The 20,969-nt window shown below is 42.9% G+C and overlaps 1 protein-coding gene across 4 annotated transcripts in view; it reads right to left on the minus strand.

The window, feature by feature from the left end:
- The window catches only part of LOC135113749 (B-cell receptor CD22-like), a 158,555-nt gene that overhangs the window by 12,915 nt on the left and 124,671 nt on the right, over positions 1 to 20,969 (minus strand). The window contains exons 17-20 of one of the 4 annotated variants that reach the window (XM_064029321.1): positions 18,341 to 18,498; positions 15,828 to 15,968; positions 14,734 to 14,767; positions 385 to 998 (exon numbers count right to left, since the gene is read on the minus strand). In XM_064029321.1, coding sequence (XP_063885391.1) covers positions 385 to 998; positions 14,734 to 14,767; positions 15,828 to 15,968; positions 18,341 to 18,498 — 947 coding nt within the window. The remainder of the gene's footprint in view (positions 1 to 384; positions 999 to 14,733; positions 14,768 to 15,827; positions 15,969 to 18,340; positions 18,499 to 20,969) is intronic. The other 3 variants (XM_064029320.1, XM_064029323.1, XM_064029322.1) reach the window with 3 other exon arrangements.

The following is a 20,969-nucleotide window of genomic DNA, read 5'->3' on the forward strand; positions in this document are numbered from 1 at the left end:
CTTATTTAAGACATTCTCGTGACACTTGAACTGATATATACTCATGACATTATTTACAGTATTAACTGCGATGCAAAATGTTCAGTATGTCAAATTTAATAAGTACGGTCTGTTTTGATTAGCTTGGCGTATTAGGTCCTTCCGTTTTGAGCTTTAAAGTATATCAGTGGATAATACTTGGGCTTAACTCCGTCTTATTTATGTTCCAAGGGTACATGACTGCCATTTTACAAAAGGGAATGGATAGAGATTAGTAGATAGGTGTGACAAGGCGGGGCTTTTCCGTCAAGTTAATTTGAACAGACTTTAATAACCAATGACAATTTTACAACTGTGTACATTTTGCATGCGCAGTGACTTTTTAAGTTAATTAAGAAAACATACCTGAGTTCCCAGTGTGATAGTTTGCGTCAAGGTCACAGTTTTTAGCTTTGTTTTTGCTGTTGTTAGTGTTAGTTGGTGGGCTGTTAGGTTGGGGGTGGGGGTGAGGGCTGGGGTTGGAGGCTGGGGAGTGTGAGAGGGAGGAGGGGCTCCGTTCCTCTCTCTTTGGAATGTCTGCTGATGTTTGACGGGGGAGCGTCTGTGAGTTTGTTTTAAATTTACGAAGACTGGATGACCCGGACCTTTTGTTCTCGAGTGTTGGGTACTGCTGGTGTGGCTGGAGGGCGTGGGAGTGTTTGTGGTGGTGGGAGCTTCCTTTATGATTACTGTGGTTGTTTGAGTACTGATGTTTCTGTAACTGCTGCTGGTGGTAAGGGTTGGCGTGGTGGTTAAGGTGATGGTGTGGGAGGGAATGGTGAGGGGGTGGAGGTGGGGCTTGGGTGGAGGGTGGGGAGAGGGTTGTCACTGTGTTATTGTTATGAAGGGGTTTGCAGTCGTCAGTCAGGCTAGTGAGTGAGTTGACGTGCACGTGGACGCCGGGGCGAAGCGGCCACTTGTGCACAGGTTGGACAGTGGCGGGGGAGAAGGGGTCGGGGCGGGGCGAGGTCCCTTCGGGGCTATAACAGAAGGGGGAGAGAAGGGACACCGGAGCGCCCCTGTCAACACCGACGCAGCAGCCGCCACACAAATCAACAATGCTACAGGAGGCGGCGATCCCGGGGACGCTGAGTCACAACAAACCCTTATTTTTCCCAAACAAACACCGAGTTATGTGGAGTCTTTCATGAAATTTTGAGTCATGAAGAACATCCACAACTTTCCAATATTATCAAGTAGACATTAAAAAGGGAGTATCATGTAAGCTATTGGGTAAGATGCGTTAAATTGGACAACTGAGGTGATACATTAAAAAACAGGGCGATCACTTGAGCAGCGTTCCCCGGGTCGCCTCCAGTCTAGCCTATCAAACAGGTTAGTGATGAGATGACGAATGACGAGAGGCAGCGTCGTGAGGAAACCACCTGTTCTTCTTGTCTCCCCGGGTTGGAACACCTCGCCCGCCTCATGAGGAGAGAGGGAGGGGTAAAAAGGAAAATTCTGACGGAAAGGGAGACTAGATACGGCGCCGCAGAAAAAAGAGCAAGCTGGTAGTAAGGAAAGCCAAGAACTACTACCGCCAACACCACTAATTTTCCGAGAGCTGACGAATATTTCATGATTAACAACCGAAGGAAAAAAAGGATAATTAATTCCTCTTAAAATTCTCTCTTACTAAAAATGAATCGAAACAAAAAAAATAGACTACGCCTTTCAAAAAAAGATTCTTAAGATTAATTTTTCAATAAACACGCAGTTATTTCTCATTTTCTGAATTTATGCGTCAACCCTCAGAAGGAAAACGGAATGCACTCTACAGGGGAGTAACTAAAGAGGAAGGCTATACCTCGAGCACCAGCCCAAAATACTATAGGACCACTACCACTCCCAGTCACGTTCTTCCGAGGCTCAGGACAGGCAGTACGATGCATATTATAAGTAAACAAATCCACGAAAGAGAGAGAGAGAGAGAGAGAGAGAGAGAGAGAGAGAGAGAGAGAGAGAGAGAGAGAGAGAGAGAGAGAGAGAGAGAGAGAGAGAGAGAGAGAGAGAGAGAGAGAGAGAGAGAGAGAGAGAGAGAAATACTAGCAAAGGAAAATCAAAAGCAAAAAATAAATAAAACAGTATATATGAAAAAAAAAAGCGTAAGTTCTTGATAATAACGATAATAAATGTACAAATTATTCACAGACAGACGTACATTTGTGCATTGTTCAGTCGATTATGCAGCATGCCTGTCCGAAGATATATGGAAAAAAAAAGTAAATTGAACGCAAGCTGGAAAAGTCTCTGGATCATTTGTTTTGCTTACTATAATGATTTGTCTTTATGTTCTTCAAAAATTTTGTTTGAAGATGCTCCAAGATGTTTTATTTCCGTAATTTCAATATTACTGGTGTTCTTTTATTTTTGGAGCAATGAGGTGAAAGAATGTTTTTTCTGTTTCTTATCTCCAGGCGACAAGTGTTGAAGATTAAGATTTCGCTTCGTGTCGCTTCGAATGTGAGAGGAACAAAGCGACGCAACAGTGGTAGGGAGTGAGAGGGAGAGGGAGAAGGAGAGAGGGAGGGAAAGACGGGAAATTAGAGGGAGGAAGGGAGGAAAACCGGAGGCGCTCAGAGGTAATAGAAAGACCGTACATACGTACAAACACACCTACCAACACACACACGCACACACACGTACATACACACGTACACACACGGATAACAGTGGACACGAAACACGAACGGGGAGGATGGAGAAAAAAAAAAAAAAAAAAAACTGCCGCCCGTTAGCTCTGCGCCCTTGGGATGGGGAGAAGAGAGGGTGGGGAAGAAAAGGGAAGGGAACCGGAGTGGGGCAGAGTGGACCAGGAGAAAAAAGGAACAGCTGAGGTTTTCCTGTGTCATCAGATGGACACGTCATTATGAGTCTGTGAGGATAATAGCAATAAGGGTGATGTGTCCATACAGAGAGAATAGGGTGAGAAGAAATGGGAATATTGGCAATAAAGGTGATGCTGTGTCGATGCAAAGTAGACAGGGTGAGGGTACTAGCAATAAGGGTGATACAAAGGAGACAGAGTGAGGAGACGCGGGCATAATGGCAATAAGGGTGATGTTGAGTCGATGCAAAGGTCAAAGGGTGGACATTGGCAATAAGGGTGATGCTGTGTTAATGCAAAGGAGACAGGGTGAGCAGATGTAGTGCTTGTCTGGTGGCAAATAATTTAAGGTGCCATCTACATCAAGAATATGTGTATATGTGCATGAGGGTTATTGTATACGTTCTCAGGTAGTATTAAGATGATCCTACAGGATTACAATCTTGGGTGAGTGTTGACAGCTTGGGTGGATGTACTGGAAACTGGAAATCTGAATAAGACGACTCTAACTGAATATGAAAGCCACTAATTAATAGGATGAATGTACTGAAAACTGGATCTCTGAATAGGGTGACTGTAACAGAGTCTGAAAACCGCTAATAAGTAAGGTGACCGTACTGAAAACTGGAAAACCTTGAAAGGTGTTCGTACTGGAAACTGGAAACCTTGATGGTGCAGGTGAAATAAAATCGAGAACCTAGAAATGCTCATGTTATTGGAAGCTGGAAATACTGATAAAAAATGAAGGTAAAATCAGACAGATGCAAATGTGATAATGTTAGTGCTGGAAACTGGAAACCTTGATTGTGGTGAAGGTGAAATAAAACTGTTAGAAATGGTGATTTGACTGGAAACTGGAAACACTAGTGGGAAAAAAAGACGAGGGTAAAATCAGACAGATGCAAGTGATTCAGTCCAGATCAAGAATGGGGGGGAGGACGAATAAGCGATGACAGCCCCTCCCCTTGACACATTTCTCGCCCCCGGAGGTCACGCCAGCACTGAGCTAAGGGGCGGGGCGGGGCTGGACGGGAAGGGGCAGTACTCACAGTGTTGTGGAGGAAGTAAGTGTGGATTCATGAGGGCAGCTCCTTCGTGTGTTGATCCGTGATGGGTTCCTCGTCCACTCTGTCTGTAACACCCGGCCCCGTCTCTTAGCCAACCGAGGTACACACACACATACACACACGAGCACGCATACTCACTGACTCTCTCTCTCTCTCTCTCTCTCTCTCTCTCTCTCTCTCTCTCTCTCTCTCTCATGAACATGGAATGTTGTGGGTTTGTTTTCTTATGTATACCATGCAACACACACACACACACACACACACACACACACACACACACACACGCACACACACACACACACATACAAAGAGACAAAAAAAAAACTTCATATATACAGACTAAAACCGAAACAGGCATTCAAAACACGAGCAAAGAGAAAAAAAAAATAAAGAAAAGATGGAACTCGGTCAGAGAGAGAGAGAGAGAGAGAGAGAGAGAGAGAGAGAGAGAGAGAGAGAGAGAGAGAGAGAGAGAGAGAAGAGTAAAAGAAACACGTGGGTGGGGGTTAGTCAAGCATTCAGGGAACGCCACAAACAATGTGTCAAACAAAGGCGACATTCACAAACAAGGTCAGTCACGGAGGAGAGAAACTGCTGGCGAATACAAACGTTCAAGAAAGGAATAAGAAAGAGAGAGAGAGAAAAAAAAAAAAGAGAGGAGTAACTTTCTTGATCTACCTTTATCAACTCGTACACGTAGGAAGTAGGAGGAGGAAGAGGAGAGTAAGAGCACGGGGACGAGGAGTATGAGTAAGAGGAGGAGTAGTAGGAGTGGATGGGTGCGGTTGGTTAGTAGGCAAATCTTAGCCAGACTGTTCATGCACGCTGTCACTCTAGGAAACATTTTTTTACGGGCTTCGTCGACACGCTTACGTCGCCAGAGAGAGAGAGAGAGAGAGAGAGAGAGAGAGAGAGAGAGAGAGAGAGAGAGAGAGAGAGAGAATCATGAAAAGCAGCCAACTAAGCCGCTTATACGTAATTTTATCTCGACACAGGAATACTCTTGTAAATGTCCGCTGGAGTTGCCGAGGGAGCGAGAGAGGGAGAGAGAGGGAGAGGGAGGGAGAGGGAGGGATAAACAAATGGCCCGGACATGGAGAAGGAGGAAAAATACAGGAGGAAAAGGAGCGAAAGTTAAAGGAGGGATGGGAAAGCGAGAGGAGGTAAGGGAGGAAAACGAGGAAGGGTAAGGGAGAGAAAAGGAAAGGGATGAAAATGAAGAAGGTAAGAAAAAGAGAGTGATTAACGAGTGATTTGGAATAGGAGAGGAAGAGAAACGAAGGAAATTGAGGGAGAAGGCGATTAACGAAGGCAAGGGAGGTAAGGAGGGAAGGGCACAGAGGGAGGGGAACGAGGGGAGAAAGGGAGAGGGAGGGAAACGAGGGGAGAATGGGGGAGGGAGGAAAATGAAGAGCGTTAAGGGCGAGGGAGGAGCGGTGGGCGGCTATCGTATCGGGCACATCAAAGAGCAACCCTCGGGCCGCACACAACCACGAGCCTCATATTGGTTCCCTCGCTGCCAACACAGGCCCGCGCCATTGCCTGCTGCCTTCCAAATGACCTCCCGACAGACGGCCACACGCATGCGCACTCCTCTTATGTACGCAGCCTGATCTTCTTTTAGTGCTTATTTTCTGTGTACGCAACCTCATCTTTTAGTCTTTAGTTTCAGTCTTTACTTTTTCCGTTGTCGTCGTCTTTTCGGTTCCTCAGATATTCCTCAGATATTGTCTTTGCTTTTTAGTCGGTCAGTCAGTGCATGAGGGTAAAATATTCAAAGCAGTACTGATGACTAAAAAACTTCACTCGTTACTATACCTGATTACCTTGTCGAAACGCACCTGATCGACTGACAAACACCTGAAGGCACAGATTCATAAGCGCGTTTACAGCCTGCAGAGCAATCTAATGTGAAATAAGTGATAAAAAGGGTAATTTGACATAACAAAGTCCAGGTGGGGCCAAGGCGCAGTGGTTAGCGAGTCAGAAGTTACTCTGATCACTCTTGACTCTTCCAGCTCGAGTTGCAAGAAAGGTGCGAAATATTATGATTACCTGGTGGAGTGAGATGCCAGTGTGCCGGGAAGAGGAGGAGGAGGAGGGAGAAGAGAAGGTAGAAAAGGAGGAGCAGGAGGAGGAATGGTAACAAGAGGAGAAGGACGAGGAGTGATCGCGCCAGACAAGTCTCGGAAATGAATCGATTTTATCACGTGTATTTTCGGGCCTCTGTGTTTTTTGTTTACTTTCTTCAGTGTATTTATCGTGTTATGAATAAAAAAAGAAAGAAAGAAATGATTAATTATCGTAAACAACCACGCTTCACAGTCACCACCCACCCGTGTCCGTGTGAAGCAGGTATTTGCCGAGTTCCGCAGCGGACGGTCACGTGTTAATTACAGGTAAAGACAGACGGGTTCACGTGTCGCAACAAGTGGTCTGAGTCACTATGATGAAAAAAATCAATATATTTCTTTTTGCGATACTCGATTGTATTTATAATTGTCTTCATCCGCGAGTGCCTTACATGGCGTTAGGTAAAATAATGTTTGGTTTTAGCTTTACGATTGACGTTTAAGTCCAAGAAGACCAATCAGACTAGCCTCGTAATTCAGAATAATTGTAATCGAACTTGTGAACGAGTTAAAGTGCGAAAATACAAACCAGATTAGCAAGTCAAAAACCGCATCATGAAACAGACCAATCAAAACGACAGACACTGATAGAAAGTAAATTAGGCCAGCGAATGAGATGGATAAAAAATAAACCAATCGTAATCTTCGTCTTGAACTGGACCGCGAATAAATATCAATTAACACCTGTCTGGCGCGGCGCCCCCTTCGCTTTATTAGCAAGTCGCAGCCACCGCTTTCAGCCCGCCAGTTCACCAGCCAGTAATGGTCTGCAGCTTCGGAAGTGGAATGCCTTAAAACAAAAATCAAGAAATCTATAGAAAACGTAAATTCACCTCATTGAGCGAGTAACAAAACAAGGAAACTCCAGTTTTAAAAATGTATCTATAAAAAAAAATTTTAAAAATCCATCTTTAATACGAGTTGAGTGAGGAAGTTAGTGAGGAGGCTCTCTAGTAAACATCGGATTTTCGCCTCTACGGTACGAAGGGTAAGGATTCTTCTTGGCTTCACCTTCGAGGGCACGCGATGCTACTAAACTCTTACAAAAATAACAGCTCGCTCTCCACCCGCTTCCTGGAGACTTAGAAGGTACTTAACTGCGGTAAATCATGCAATGTCCTGCAATTGGGGACAACGCAGGTGCGATTATGGTAGTAATGGTGATTATGGTGGTAGAAATGATGGCTGTTATTGTTAGGCTGAGGTTGGTGGCGGTTTGCGGGCGTGGGCGCGAGGCACGGGCGGCTGCTTGGGCGGGGGTGGGTGGCGGAGGTGTTGTTGGTGGCGGGGGTGGGTCTGTGGGCTGCGGAGAGGGACGGGATCAGCCACGCCTCCGTTACATCCTCCCACAGCTGATGGCGGTGGTGGTGGTGGTGGTGGTGGTGGCGGTGGTGGTTGTTGTGGTGGTGGTGGTGGTGGTTGAAGTGGTTGAGGTGGAGGTGGTTGTGGCTGCTGATGCGACCCAGGAGGGGAGGACACAACGCTTAAGAAACTCTCCTCTAGTGACGAGGGAAAGGGAAGAGAAGGGAGGGAGGGGAGATGCACGGAAAGGATGGCAGAGGACTAGAAAGCGGGCAAAAGAAACTGAACAAAGTAAATGAAGGAATAGGAAAGGGAGTGGGTTGGAGAGAAGGAAAAAAAGCGACAAACGAAAAACCTAAGAAAAAATATAGAAACCAAGGGAAATTAACATGAACATTTATTATGAAGAACTCAGAACTGGCAGAAATTTTTAATATGATACAATTAATCTGGAAGTAAAAATGAAAAGAAGAGAGATAAAAAAAATCACGAGAACGCATTTGTTAAGTCAGTGCAGGAACTTAGTCAACGAGAACGAGAACAAGAACAAGAACAAGGACAAGGACGAGGACAAGGACGAGGACGAGGGGATATATAAAAGAGCGACACGAAGAACAGTTTATCATAATAGGACGGAGCTGAACAGGTGAGGTACAGGGGCATGGCATTGGCACGCAGCACAGGTGACACAGGTGAAGACACTGTTGGGCAGGTGTGTGTAAATTCTCATCATCAAAAAAGTGCTTCAAAAAGACACACACGTACACACACATCCACACACGCACACGTTTCTTGTGACATCATTCACGTATGGACCCTCAACCTTGTCCCTCTAAAAGAACACAGATACTGGTGTTTATATCCTTGAAGACTCCGATTATTTTTTCCAAGAGGGTGTATAGATTCTGATTCTTCTACTACAGGCGATCCTCTTCATCTCAGCCTCACTACTACATCTCAAGTTTCTACCACACTACGAAAAAAAAGAGGAATGCAAAGGGTGGCGCTACAACACAGACGCATACTACTAATAAGGGTTTTCGAACTACTACAAGGGTTTCGGTACTACAAAAGGAGGTTCCGATTCTACAAGAGGAGATTTCGGTACTACATAAAAAGGACTTAAAAAATAAAAGAAAGAGGTTCCCGTCTCCCTTGGGCTCGTCTAAGATTCTCCTATCTTGTTAAGAGAATCTCAGACGACGCGAAAATAAGATGTAGACTTGTTCTCATTAGTAAAGTCACCGGAGAAACAACTCTACGGCGGCGATTCTTGAAGGTGGTGGTGGTGGTGGTGGTGGTGGTGGAGGTGGTGGTGGTGGAGGTGATAGTGGTAGTGCCGATGATAAGCACAAATTAAAGTGACAGGTATGCGTTAAGTATGTACATCATTTTGATATTCTGTACAATTTTAGTGAGGAAAGGATGATGACTATGATGAAGGAGGAGGAGGAGGAGGAGGAGGAGGAGGAGGAGCACAAATTAACACGAATGAAGAACAAACAGCAATACATTTGTTCGTACTTATTTATGGGGGAAGAAAAAGGAAGGGCACAGGAAAAAAGACAAAAAGACGTAAAAAAATACTAGCCAGGAAAGAAGTCAGGCATGGGGAGCAGCAGAGGGAAAGAAAGGTAAGTCGCCACGGTATATCGACAAGTACGTTTCTTCATATTTCCGATCCACCAATATCGGGGCGAGAAACGTTTCCGTCAACACGCGCATGGAAACGTTTTGAAGTAATGTTACCTTTCTGGAACTGAACAGCGCGACCTAGTTTTTGTACGGAGAAAACAGAAACTTAATCCACTTTCTTGCTGTTTTGCTCACCAGTTTGTTTCTGTCACATAAAAATCAAGAGAGCACAAGGACGCGTGTGGTAAGTTTTGCCACAATACTGTGTTGCGAGGGAATAGGATTGAATTCATGTTCCGTTCTGGCAGCGGTTTGAGTCTCTATTCGCGGTGTTGTGGGGGCTTTAACTTCCCTCCTTTACATCGAAAGTAGAAATATTTCACGTTATAGATTGTATGATTCAACGTTTATTATTATTATTTTTTTATATCTTTTATATTTTGTCAGACTTCAAAGCTGTCATCCAATTTTCATAAGAGGCTTTTCGACATTCTGGTCTCACCAACCTTTTACGGTAGTCAGAAAGGGACTATTTTTCTGACAGTAAGCGGAGTACTGTGACCCAATAATTTCAAGACAATATTCTTTAGCAGAAATCCTCGTGAACAATTGATCTTTCATTCACCAAGAGCCCGTCGCTGCCCCACACTTTCTGTACAATCTCTAAAACCACGCACGCTAACTCTCCTGCGCTCCTGGGTGAATAATTATACGCTTACTTAAAAAGTTTAGGGTTCCGGGAAAACAATCATATGTTTACTTAAAAGTTTACGGGTGCGTTCCTGGGTAGATAAGTTATGGAAGAGAAGTCGTGGAAAAATAAGACCCTTCAAGGAGAATGAGAAGCAGATAAGCGACAACAAAGTACCAGCTGCTGTGAACTCTTATTTGACGAGATTAATTGAATTACAAATCGCAACACGAGTGACAGACGGATTTCAGCAAGGAACCACCAACCATTTACTCTCGCCTGCTCTTCCCTTTACCTCTATGAACTCTACAGGTGAGAGCAGCTTAATTACGCACTGGTATACCTGAAGGAGACAAACACTGAGCATCGAGGCAAGGAACCATCTACAGAGAACTCTCAATTTTCACTTATATAAGCTTCACAAGTGAGATACTTTTACTTTTACATATTTGAACTTCGCAAGAACCTCAAAACACCTGTGAGTGAGTGTAGGTGTGAAGGGCGACGCAAACCCTACTGATCCTACACCACCCACTCCCCTGAGCAGGCTGGGAAGGGAGTCACGCCCTCTTGAGTCCGTCATGCGCCCTAACACTACGACCACTTCATATTCATTAGCACAACAACCCTCAGGGACACACCACCAAGGGCTTCATTACTACCCCGCCTGTCAGTAATGCCTCGCGCTCGCACCAGCAGGAGGATCAAGTTGGTGAGTGTCTGTGTGTGCGAGGGAGTGCGTGATATTTGTATTGTGATCCACTTGGTCATAATTGTCTCCTCTATGAGTCGTAAAGATGGTTTGAGATGAAACGGGATTGCTACGTACATTTAAAGTGAGGTTTTATTTCATTACAGATTTTTTTTCTTCTACTTTTCTCTATCCTTGTTTTTTTTCTTTTTCTTATTTCATGCTTGCTCTTCTTCTTTTCTCTTTTGGTTTATCTTTGCTCCATCTTTCTTACACATGAGTTTTTCGTTTTTTTTTCTTTCCTTCCTCCATTTTTGTCTTTGTTCCTGCTTTATTATTTCCTGCATGTTCTTCAATTTTTTCTCCTTTCCTTCCTCCATTATTATTATCTTTGTTCCTGCTTTATTATTTCGTGCAAACTCTTTATTTTTTTCCTCCTTTTCTTCCTACATTTTTGTCTTTGTTCCTGCTTTATTATTTCATGCAAGTTCTTCAATTTTTCCCTCCTCCTCTCTCTTTCCTCCACTTTGTCTATCTTTGCACCTTTTCTATTTCACACGTTACCTTCTCTTCTCTTTAACTTCTCTTTCTCTTCAGCACACCAGACGATAAATTCAAACTACACAATTTCACTCACTTTTAATCCAATCCTCCGTTCACATTTTCCTAGTAATAAGCGACGAGGTATGAATTCTGAAGACGATTCTGTAGAGGATTATCTCAGCGGGGAGGAAGGGAATCTAAGACTACATACAGAGTTTCCGATCGGCTTTGTTGCACGCCCGATAGGATTCTGAGCATTTCAAGCCTTCGCCGCCCTTGCATTTTGTAATATTGGTGGACATGTGTTACTCTGCAGAATGAAAGATGAAAAACGACTCGGAAGGGGGAGAGCGAGCAGGCGATAAAAGGAAGAAGAGGATGAAGAGGATGAGCGAGGGAAGCAGAGGAGGGGAAGAGAGACTGAAATAATACAGGGAGGAAGACGAGGAGAAGGAGGAGGAGGAGGAGGGGAGTGCTGGGGAGTGGAGAGGAAAGGAGAGAGAAGGCATGAGAGCAGAGGAGCTGGGGAGAGAAAAGGGGCAGGGGAAGGAAGATAGGGAGAGACAAAATGGGGAGAAGGCAGAGAAAGAAGAGAAGAGAGGGAAGAGGAGGAGGAAAGGATTATGACCGAAGGGAGAAAGATGACATAAATGGAACACGGAAGGACAAGAGGAGGAGGAGGAGGAGGAGGAGGAGGAAGAGGAGGAGGAGGAGAAGGAGGAGGAGGAGGAAATATGAGACATAATCTCAGAAATGAAGGCAACGAAACAATTCCAGGAAGGACTCTAGGATTGTGGGTAGTTAATTCACACATGCACAAAAAAAAAAAAAAGATCATGAAATGCAAAACTACTACTAAAGAAGGAGGAGGAGGAGGAGAAGGGAAATAATAAATGAAAGGAGGTAAAAAATAGGATACGTAGAGAGATCAAGCTAGGATGAAATAAAAAAAGTTAGGTAAAAAAAATGAGAGAGAGAGAGAGAGAGAGAGAGAGAGAGAGAGAGAGAGAGAGAGAGAGAGAGAGAGAGAGAGAGAGAGAGAGAGAGAGAGAGACGCTAATACCTTCGCATGTCCTCCACGTAAGATCATGGTCACCGGAATCAACTGAACACAGTCACTGCGAGTCACCTGCCTAACGCAATTGATGGAAGTTCCCGGCAGATTCATGCCGTGTTCCAGGCACTTGAGGCAGCATTTCACCACACGGATCGCTGTAGAACTATGAACGCTAAGTAGGAGGAGCATGGACTGTTGTTTCTCCGTCTTTTAAATGTGCTTGTGTTAGGAGCAAGATGGGTCATTGTAAAGGTTGTCGAGGCGCAGTCATCTCTCTCTCGTTTAGTCAGGTATCCCAGCGGTTCGATTCACTAACGTTGCACAAACACTGATTACCTAAAAGAATCCTCGCTTTTTAAGACAACTGCTCTTCCTGTTAACCCTTTCACTAAGACACGAAACAAATAGCAGCACCAGAAGCACCAGAAGCCTTTATAAGCATCTACAATAAAGTCAGCGACGGAAAAGAATACATTTTGCAATTTCTTCCCTGTTCAAAGACTCGATGTGGCTGTACAACAAGTAAAGATGTCTCAGTGACTGGTAATTTGGGAAATGTTTACCAAGCGGTGGTCAAAGGGTTAACATGAGAAAGGCTGCTCTGTGTTTTCATGTTTCCAGTCACTTCTCGGATGTATAGTCTTTTCTTTACCAAACGGAGGGAAAAGAGTGATTTTGTCTACCTGTAAAATCAAATACCTTCTCTACAGTACGATAATTTTTTTTTTTTTTTTAATAAGCCAAATCAATACGACTTTTTCTTACACATTTAGTTTTATCTAGAAGAAAAATCTAGCTTCTTGTCTATAATACGGAAACTGTTTTAGGGTTATAAATCAGACAAATCAATACCAAAACAGCCATATCTTTAACTATAGTGAAAAATTGTTATCTTATACACCCAGACTAATCACTGCGAAGTTCGTCACTTTTTATTACACAAGTGATCGCTGTCGCATCTTACAGTAAAAGGCTTCGATATTCCAACAGCACTCGCCTTTAAAGTTTTGTGTGGCGCGGAAAACACGGTTGATTTATTGAGGAAAAAGACCAGGAACGTCCATTTGTTCTGTGATGTCGCTTCGAGTAACTGGACCAGAACCGATCACATATTTACTCGAGGAAAGGAAGAAGGGAAGAAGAAGAAGAATAAAACAAGAGGACGGTGAGCAAAGAATAGCAGAAACAGAAAGGTACACAGGAAGAAACAAGAACTAACCATGGGAAGAATAAGAAAGGAGGACAAGAGGGATGGAGTGGAGGTGAAGAATCAAAGGACAACAATTTTTAAACAAAGAAATAAGATCGTGGGATGACGCAGCGAGTGACGGAGATGTGAGTGAGTGGGTGGGTGAGTGAGGGAGTGAGATGGGTGAGCGAGGGAGGGAATGGGACGCAGATGAATGGCTATGAATGAGTAAGTGAAACAGGGAGATGTGACAATTTGGATAAGTATATGAAAAGGGAGAAAAAGAAGCGTTTACGGATAGTTACGGATGAGTACAAAGCCTTGAATAAGTAAGTGAATCCGGCAAAAAGAGAAACGGCGATGGGTGAGTGTGTGAAGATGGGCTGGCTATGGGTAAACACAAGACCTTGGGTGAGTGCAGGGGTGAGTGAAGCAGGAAAGCGTAGATGGTGGTTATGGGAATAAATGAGGGATGGGCTGGCTATGGGTAAATACAAGATGGGCCATGGGTAAGTACAGGGGTGAGTGGGTGGAGCAGGGAAGCAGAGGTGGTTATGGGGATGGATAAGGGAGGGCAGGAGGCTTGCTGAGGAGTGAAACAGGTGGCTCCTTCACGAGGGTGACTGCCCCGCCAGACACTCCCTGGGTGAGGCCACGTTGACAGACAGACTGGCACGTTAACTCTTCATCACCACCAGCAAAATATAAAAAACGATGAAAATTACACAAAACACCAAATAAAAAAGTCTTTGAAGCGAATAGCTATTCTGAGACGTAGTTTTACATCTTACTGACACAAACAAAAGTTAAACATTTAATTCCTTTTAATTGCAAGTGCTTTAAAATTCACAGCGTTAACGCAGAGTTAACAAGTCAATTTATCCACGTGGCTCTCACCCACGTACAATTCGTCTCCCCTCACTCCCTCCATCATCCCCAGCCCCCCAGGACATCTCCAGCCCCAGCCAGCCAGCCGGGCGCTGCAGCGGCCTGGGCATGGGAAAGGGGAGGGAAGCCAGGGAGAGACAGGTGGGGGCGTGTCTGGACCAACTCAAGTTTGGACTTTGGAAAATACTCAAGCAGTGAACTGGCAAAAAATCATTCGTCATATCACGTTCGTAAAAGGGTTCTGGCTACTACTGCTTTTTCTTGTTCTTGCAAATTTATTGATAAGGGTTATTCATGCAAGAACTGCACTTTCTTGCTGTTTTATACACATAAGACAACTTTCTTTTTGAGAGTCTACGTTAAGGTGACTTAGATCAACCATGCATAATATATATATATATATATATATATATATATATATATATATATATATATATATATATATATATATATATATATATATATATATATATATATATATATATATATATATATAATGAATATCTAACAATGAATAGTCTATCAAGAACAAAACTCAACCAAGAAGAAAAGAATAATTACGTTAACACTATGATATTTTTCCCTTTCATCAGTAAATGTAATGAACTACAAGTATAAAAATGCTAAGTCAGAAAAGTATAAATAATCTGCAGCATGATGTTTGATAAGAGACACGAAGAGATCATGACTTACTTCTCTCTCGCCTGCAAGTTGTTGGTACCGTTGTCTAACCAAGCGAGGGAAGGGGAGAAGAGGGACTAGTTTAAAATTCATGGGTTGATTAAACTAGACAGCGTGTGTGTTTGTGTTTAATGTGCATGTTTCGTCTGCCTGTGTGTGTGTGTGTGTGTGTGTGTGTGTGTGTGTGTGTGTGTGTGTGTGTGTGTGTGTGTGTGTGTGTGTGTGTGTGTGTGTGTGTGTGTGTGTGTGTGTGTGTGTGTGTGTGTGTGTGTGTGCGTGCGTAGGCGTGTGTGTGTGTGTGTATGAAGGAGTACGTATGCATGTTAGTCTGCACAAAAGATCACATTTCTCAACCTCCACTTCTTCCAAATATTCCTTAACATGTGGTGGCCTTTCAGTATTACAATTACTATCATTACCACTATTGTCAACACTATTACTATCATCATCTGGCCGCACCACACTGCAGGTGACAAATGGAGAAGGTGGAGGGTGAGGGCGGGTGAGGGCGTGTTTCTGAGGGCAGGGTGAAGGGGGATGTCGCCCACCTTGCTACACCCACTACACCCACATGCTGACAGGTGCCTCACACTACACACTACCCGCCAGATCTCACACTTAAGGTAAACACAGGTGAGAACAGACGTATAATACACACAACACACACTATACACAGCATAACGTATGAGTAATTCACAAAAACGATCCCCTAAGATAAAGGTTAGAATAAAAACTGTACTAACACGTAACTAAGTTTCCCAAAAGCTCGCTATTGGTTATAAGGGATCTATGTATTTTACTGTATGTTTGGTTACTGTTAAAACATCACTAGTCTACAACATTCTGGGCAAGAAACCAACCTTGTGTATGCGTGTGTGTAAACATTCAACTAAACATTTCCAAGTGTTATGTCTGTGTGTATGTTCAACATATACAAACATTATCCTCCCACTTTTCCCTTCCAAAAAGCAGGTCTACCCAAAGCTTTGGATAAAAAAAAAAAAAAAAAAAAAAAAATCACATCATCCAACTGGACATCAAAGGAAAACGAGAGGCGAGTGAGGAGCCTTTCCCATTTTCCCTCAAAGTTGGAAGGGGGTACTCACATTTTCCAGCGTGCCTCTGTCGCCTGCAGATGACGATGATGACCACGCAGATGATGATAACGAGGACGATGACGGCGGCGACAATAGCGGAGATGACGATCAAGTTGTCATCGGCCAGTTTCTCTATGATGCCAGCGACACCTTGTTATTTTAGGGGCAAAGGAAGGGGCGGGGCGATGGTTAGTGGTTAGTGGGTAGGACGAGCACATCACAGCACTTATTGTAGTAACTCTCGAGCTTTATATTTACAGCACGGACTAAAGGCTACACGAGGCATTCCCGGAAGGCACTGAGGAGGAGGAAGAGGAGGAGGAAGCTGCAGGATTAACACGTTCGCCTAAACTAATGCAGCATCCGTGTCTTGCGAGATGGACTACGAAGAAAAGGAATAGAAGGTGTTTTGATGTTTGGAGGACGGAAGGAAAGGAAGGAAAGAAGAAAAGAAAAGGGAGAAGGAAGGATGAAAAACATTAGGAAGGAATGACTGGAAAAAAGAAAGGAAAGTAACGAAGAGAACTGAAGCTGTTAAATTTACATTCATTAGAGAGACGTAGGTTAAGAGGGGACCTGATAGAAGTCTTTAAGTGGTATAAGGGTTATAACAAGGGAGATGTAAGCAAAATTCTTAGGATCAGCAACCAGGGTAGAACAAGAAATAACGGGTTCAAGCTTGAAAAATTTAGTTTTAGGAAGGAGATAGGAAAAAATTGGTTCTCAAATAGAGTGGTAGATGAGTGGAACGGACTCAGTAATCATGTAGAGAGCTTTAAGAGAAGTTTAGACAAGTTTATGGATGGGGATAGCAGATGGAAATAGGTAGGTGTGTTTCATACAGGGACTGCCACGTGTAAGCCTGGTCGCTTCTTGCAGCTTCCCTTATTTCTTATGTTCTTATGTAGTGTTTTCATACTGAAATCCCGGAAAAAAGGAAAGAATGAAGACAGAGAGGAAGGAAGGATAGAAAAAAATAGGGGAAGGAAAAAGTTAAGGACCGTAGGAGTAATAAAGAACAATATGTGATGCTTTCATGTTTAGAAAACAGAACGAAGGAAACAGAGGAAGATGGGAAAGAAGGAAGGAAAAGAAGTAGAAAGAAATGAGGAAAAAATGTGGAGGAAGGAAGGAAGAAAGGAAGGAAGGTGTAACGAAAAGGAATATATTGCTTTCATATTATGAGCGATGTACGAAAGATAAAAAAAAAAAGAGGAAGAGGGGAAGGAAAAAGGAGGAGTAATAGGGGATGTTAAGGCGTTTAATTTACTGAAAAAAAAATATGGAAAAAGGTGAATAGAAATATGGAATAAAAATAAGAGATGTTTTGTTGTTTATATTACTGTAAGAAGAGAAGAAAGGATGGAAGAAAAGAGGAAAAGGAAAGTGTGATGCTTGGACCAATGTAAGGAAGGAGGAAAAAAGAAAGAAGGAAAGAAGAAAAAGAGGAGAGTAACAAAGGGAAGAAGAGAAGGAAGACGTGTGTGTGTGTGTGTGTGTGTGTGTGTGTGTGTGTGTGTGTGTGTGTGTGTGTGTGTGTGTGTGTGTGTGTGTGTGTGTGTGTGTGTGTGTGTGTGTGTGTGTGTGTGTGTGTGTGTGTGTGTGTGTGTGTGTGTGTGAGAGAGAGAGAGAGAGAGAGAGAGAGAGAGAGAGAGAGAGAGAGAGAGAGAGAGAGAGAGAGAGAGAGAGAGAGAGAGAGAGAGAGAGAGAGAGAGAGAGAGAGAGAGAGAGAGAGAGAGAATATAATAACAATAACATCATTAATATATACACAATCTAAGGTAAAAACTGAATTACATGATGCTAGTCGAGGCTCTTAACCACGCAGCATTTTGCACACAAGCGGTTTATTTGTTAGTGCAAAGGCGCATCTATTTCTTCTAGTTCTCAAGTAAAAGGGAAGTTAATTTAGTTGAGTAAAATTAGGGCCACTTTAATGTAAATGTTCTCTTGCTTTTTAGATGATTTCATTTAATATTTTACAACATTCAGTTTTTAGGTGGAATTAGGATGGAGTTTAATATTCTTTCGTGGGCTTGGGAAGGGATTTAACTTCATACATGTCAAATAATTTCATTCCTACTTATATTTCACCTTGCTGTTTCATAGTATTTTAATCTACCTAATTATCTTTTTTGTTTGTTCGTATATAAGACTTTCTAAGCAATATTCTTAATCTCTTTGTGCTATTCTACAATTTTTCTATCTTACATAGCTATACACAATTCTGCCCTTACTTATTTTCTACGTTATCTTATTCCTTCATCAGTTATCAGAATATATATTCCTTTTGGCACAGTTCCTCCTAATCTCTCCTTACCATTTCCTATTCTTCCACCTCACGTAACTCCATCACTTCTCTTCCTGCTCTCATTCTGTTCCTAAGCCGCTATCCACCACCACTTCCGGTTTTCCTCTCTTCCAATTTCCCGTCTCCACACTATTTCATTATCCTGACCTTCTATTTACTCCTTTTCTCTTTCTCGCTAATCCTCTCCCCGCAATCCTCACTGTCAGCTCACCTGTAACATCGATCTCGCAAGGAATGGACTCCCCCAGCGTGTTGTTGACGTAGCAATAGTAGGTGCCAAGGGACTCCGAGGTGGCTGGCAGACGTAAGCGTGACTCCAGGCCCTCTGATGTGATGTCCTGCGTCAGGGTCTCGTTCAGAAGTCGCCATCTGTCGGGAAATTGAGAAAAAAGGACGATAGGAGGTTGGAATGTAACGGATGGAATTAGTAAAGGAGTTAAAAGTGAAGGTAGATTTGTTAACCCTTTGAGTACCAAGCTCACTTTCACTCTGGATACCATAGCATAAGTGTATTGACCTTAAGATGATTTTGTTGCAATGAAGGCTTTAAAAATGACCTGAAACTACTCATTAACTAGAATTATATATCCGCTTACTCCTTTCCTGATTAACAATATGATTTTGTAAAGTTAAGAAAGTGTCTTTGGTGTTGAAAGTGTTAAGGGACGGAAAGTTAATGAATACGAGAAGATAATAGATGTTTTATTAAAGGAAAACATAGATATAGATACTAAGGATTAAGAAAAAAGGTCTGAAATATAACATATATAATTAGTAGAGGAGATAATAGTGGAGTTGGTACATTTGTTAAGAAAGGGAATGATGATGAATGCAAGAGGATTACAGGTGTTTTAGTAAAGGGAGACATAGACATGGAAGGTATCAAAGGGTGAAAGAGCAAAACTTAAGCTATTAAAGTTAGCAAAGAAGAGAATGTGGAAGCACACGTAGAGACCAAAAGGTATTAGATGCTCTGGTGATGAAAAGGAAGCGTGGGAAGACTAAGGAGGGGTTTAAAATATCAGGAAACTAGACGAAAAGAAAAGACAAGGACAGTTGAGGGAAAGATGAGGAATGTTAACAATGAAGAAGAAAATGTAGGCAAAGTCATGTGGGCAAGAGAGAAGTGTGTCAAGCTACAGTTTCAAATATGAAGAAAACCAAAAGAAATAGAGAGATCAAGGCCAAAGTGAGAGACAAGATGCTGAAACTATACACGGAAATGTGGTCGAGTAAAAGATGAAATACAAAAGGGTTACGCGACAAGACATAAGCGGATTCAAAACATCAAGAAAACTAGACGAAATGAAGAGAGAAAAGCAAAGCCGAGAAAAGAGAAAGAGGGGAGAACGTAAGCGGCTCTTTGAAGTGCGATTCTTCGTGGAACACTTAAGATAGAGAAGGTCATTGGCGACTCAGTTAACAAATGGAAGAGGAGGGGCAGGGGCTCAGGAGGCGTCGAGGCAAAGGGCGTGAATGCGTTAGGCATCTCCCGCTCCTGCTACACCAAAGACAGCGGCGTTATGTTCCACTGTTCTCGGCGCGACGGGCTGAGCTGGGTCATCAAAGGAGGGGAAACACGCCCACGAATATTAAATGCGAAAGTGTTGACTGGGGGAGGCTTGTTTACGGCGGGGATGAGTGGCGAAAAAGAGACGCTGGTGTAGAACAGCGAGGGAAGGAGCGAGGAACGGAGTGGTAGAGGGGGAAGGAGGGAAGGAGGGATGGATGAATGAGAGTCAAGTTTAAAAAAGGCCAGAGGTGGAAGGAGTGAAGGGCAGAAGGGTGTTGAGACTGAAATAAAGGCTAGTGGAATGGAGTTGGAGGTGAAAGGAGGAAGGGAATAAGGGAAGGAACGACGGAAGGAGACTTAAAACTAAAAGGGGAGTTAGCGGAGTAGGGGAGGGAGAGAAAGGGGGAAGGAAGGGAGAAACAAGAGTCAACGTAAATTGCTTCAGGTCGAGACAATACTAATGGATTTTGACGGTGCGGGAGGGAACTTTATTTATAGCTTATAGAAAAGTGAGGAACAATATACTGTAAGTGAGGAAATGACGGATGCTCAGGTGCAGGCGGGCATGGAGCGAGCCGAGGTGGTTGTCAGATGAGGGAAAATGTAAAGGCAAGAATGTGTTATGAAAATGAATGTATTATGAAAGTGTATCAAATGCATCACGTCAAAAGCATGTTAGTGAAAAGAGCCTTGGATAACTTGATAAGAAACTAAGTAAATGGTATCTAATTTCTACGCCACACAACTTCTATCTCTTTCTCTCTTCAGGCTTCCTCTCAAACCTGATACAGTGTTCAGTTGCAAGTCAAGCCAGAGTATAATTTGAAGGGGAAAAAAAAAAAAGACAGTAATAAAATACCTCGAACCTTTTAATGCTTTATTATTTCTAAGTAAAATCATTAGACGTTACTCAGATTAACCCTTTGATTGCCATTTGGTAGATCTTTCTTTAATTACTAATCACTCTGAGACATCTTTACTTGTTCCACAGCCACCTCCAATCTTTAAACTGAATAGAAATTGCAAGATGTATTCTTTTTAATACCCTTTCTCGCAGATGCTTCTAAAGATTTCATGCATTACTTCTGATGGTGTTTATTGTTTCGTATCACAGTGAAAGGGTTAATTAAGAAACACATGTCCTTAGCAGCAAAGGATTAAGAAAAGAACATTAAACTCTTCGGATCTCTCTCTCTCTCTCTCTCTCTCTCTCTCTCTCTCTCTCTCTCTCTCTCTCTCTCTCTCTCTCTCTCTCTCATTTCCTCACTTTAATGGAGATGTAAGATAATTCTGCTCATCTTTTATCTCTCATTCTTCATTCATCTTT

Source organism: Scylla paramamosain, chromosome 26 (assembly GCF_035594125.1).
Source record: "Scylla paramamosain isolate STU-SP2022 chromosome 26, ASM3559412v1, whole genome shotgun sequence".
NCBI lineage: Eukaryota > Metazoa > Arthropoda > Malacostraca > Decapoda > Portunidae > Scylla > Scylla paramamosain.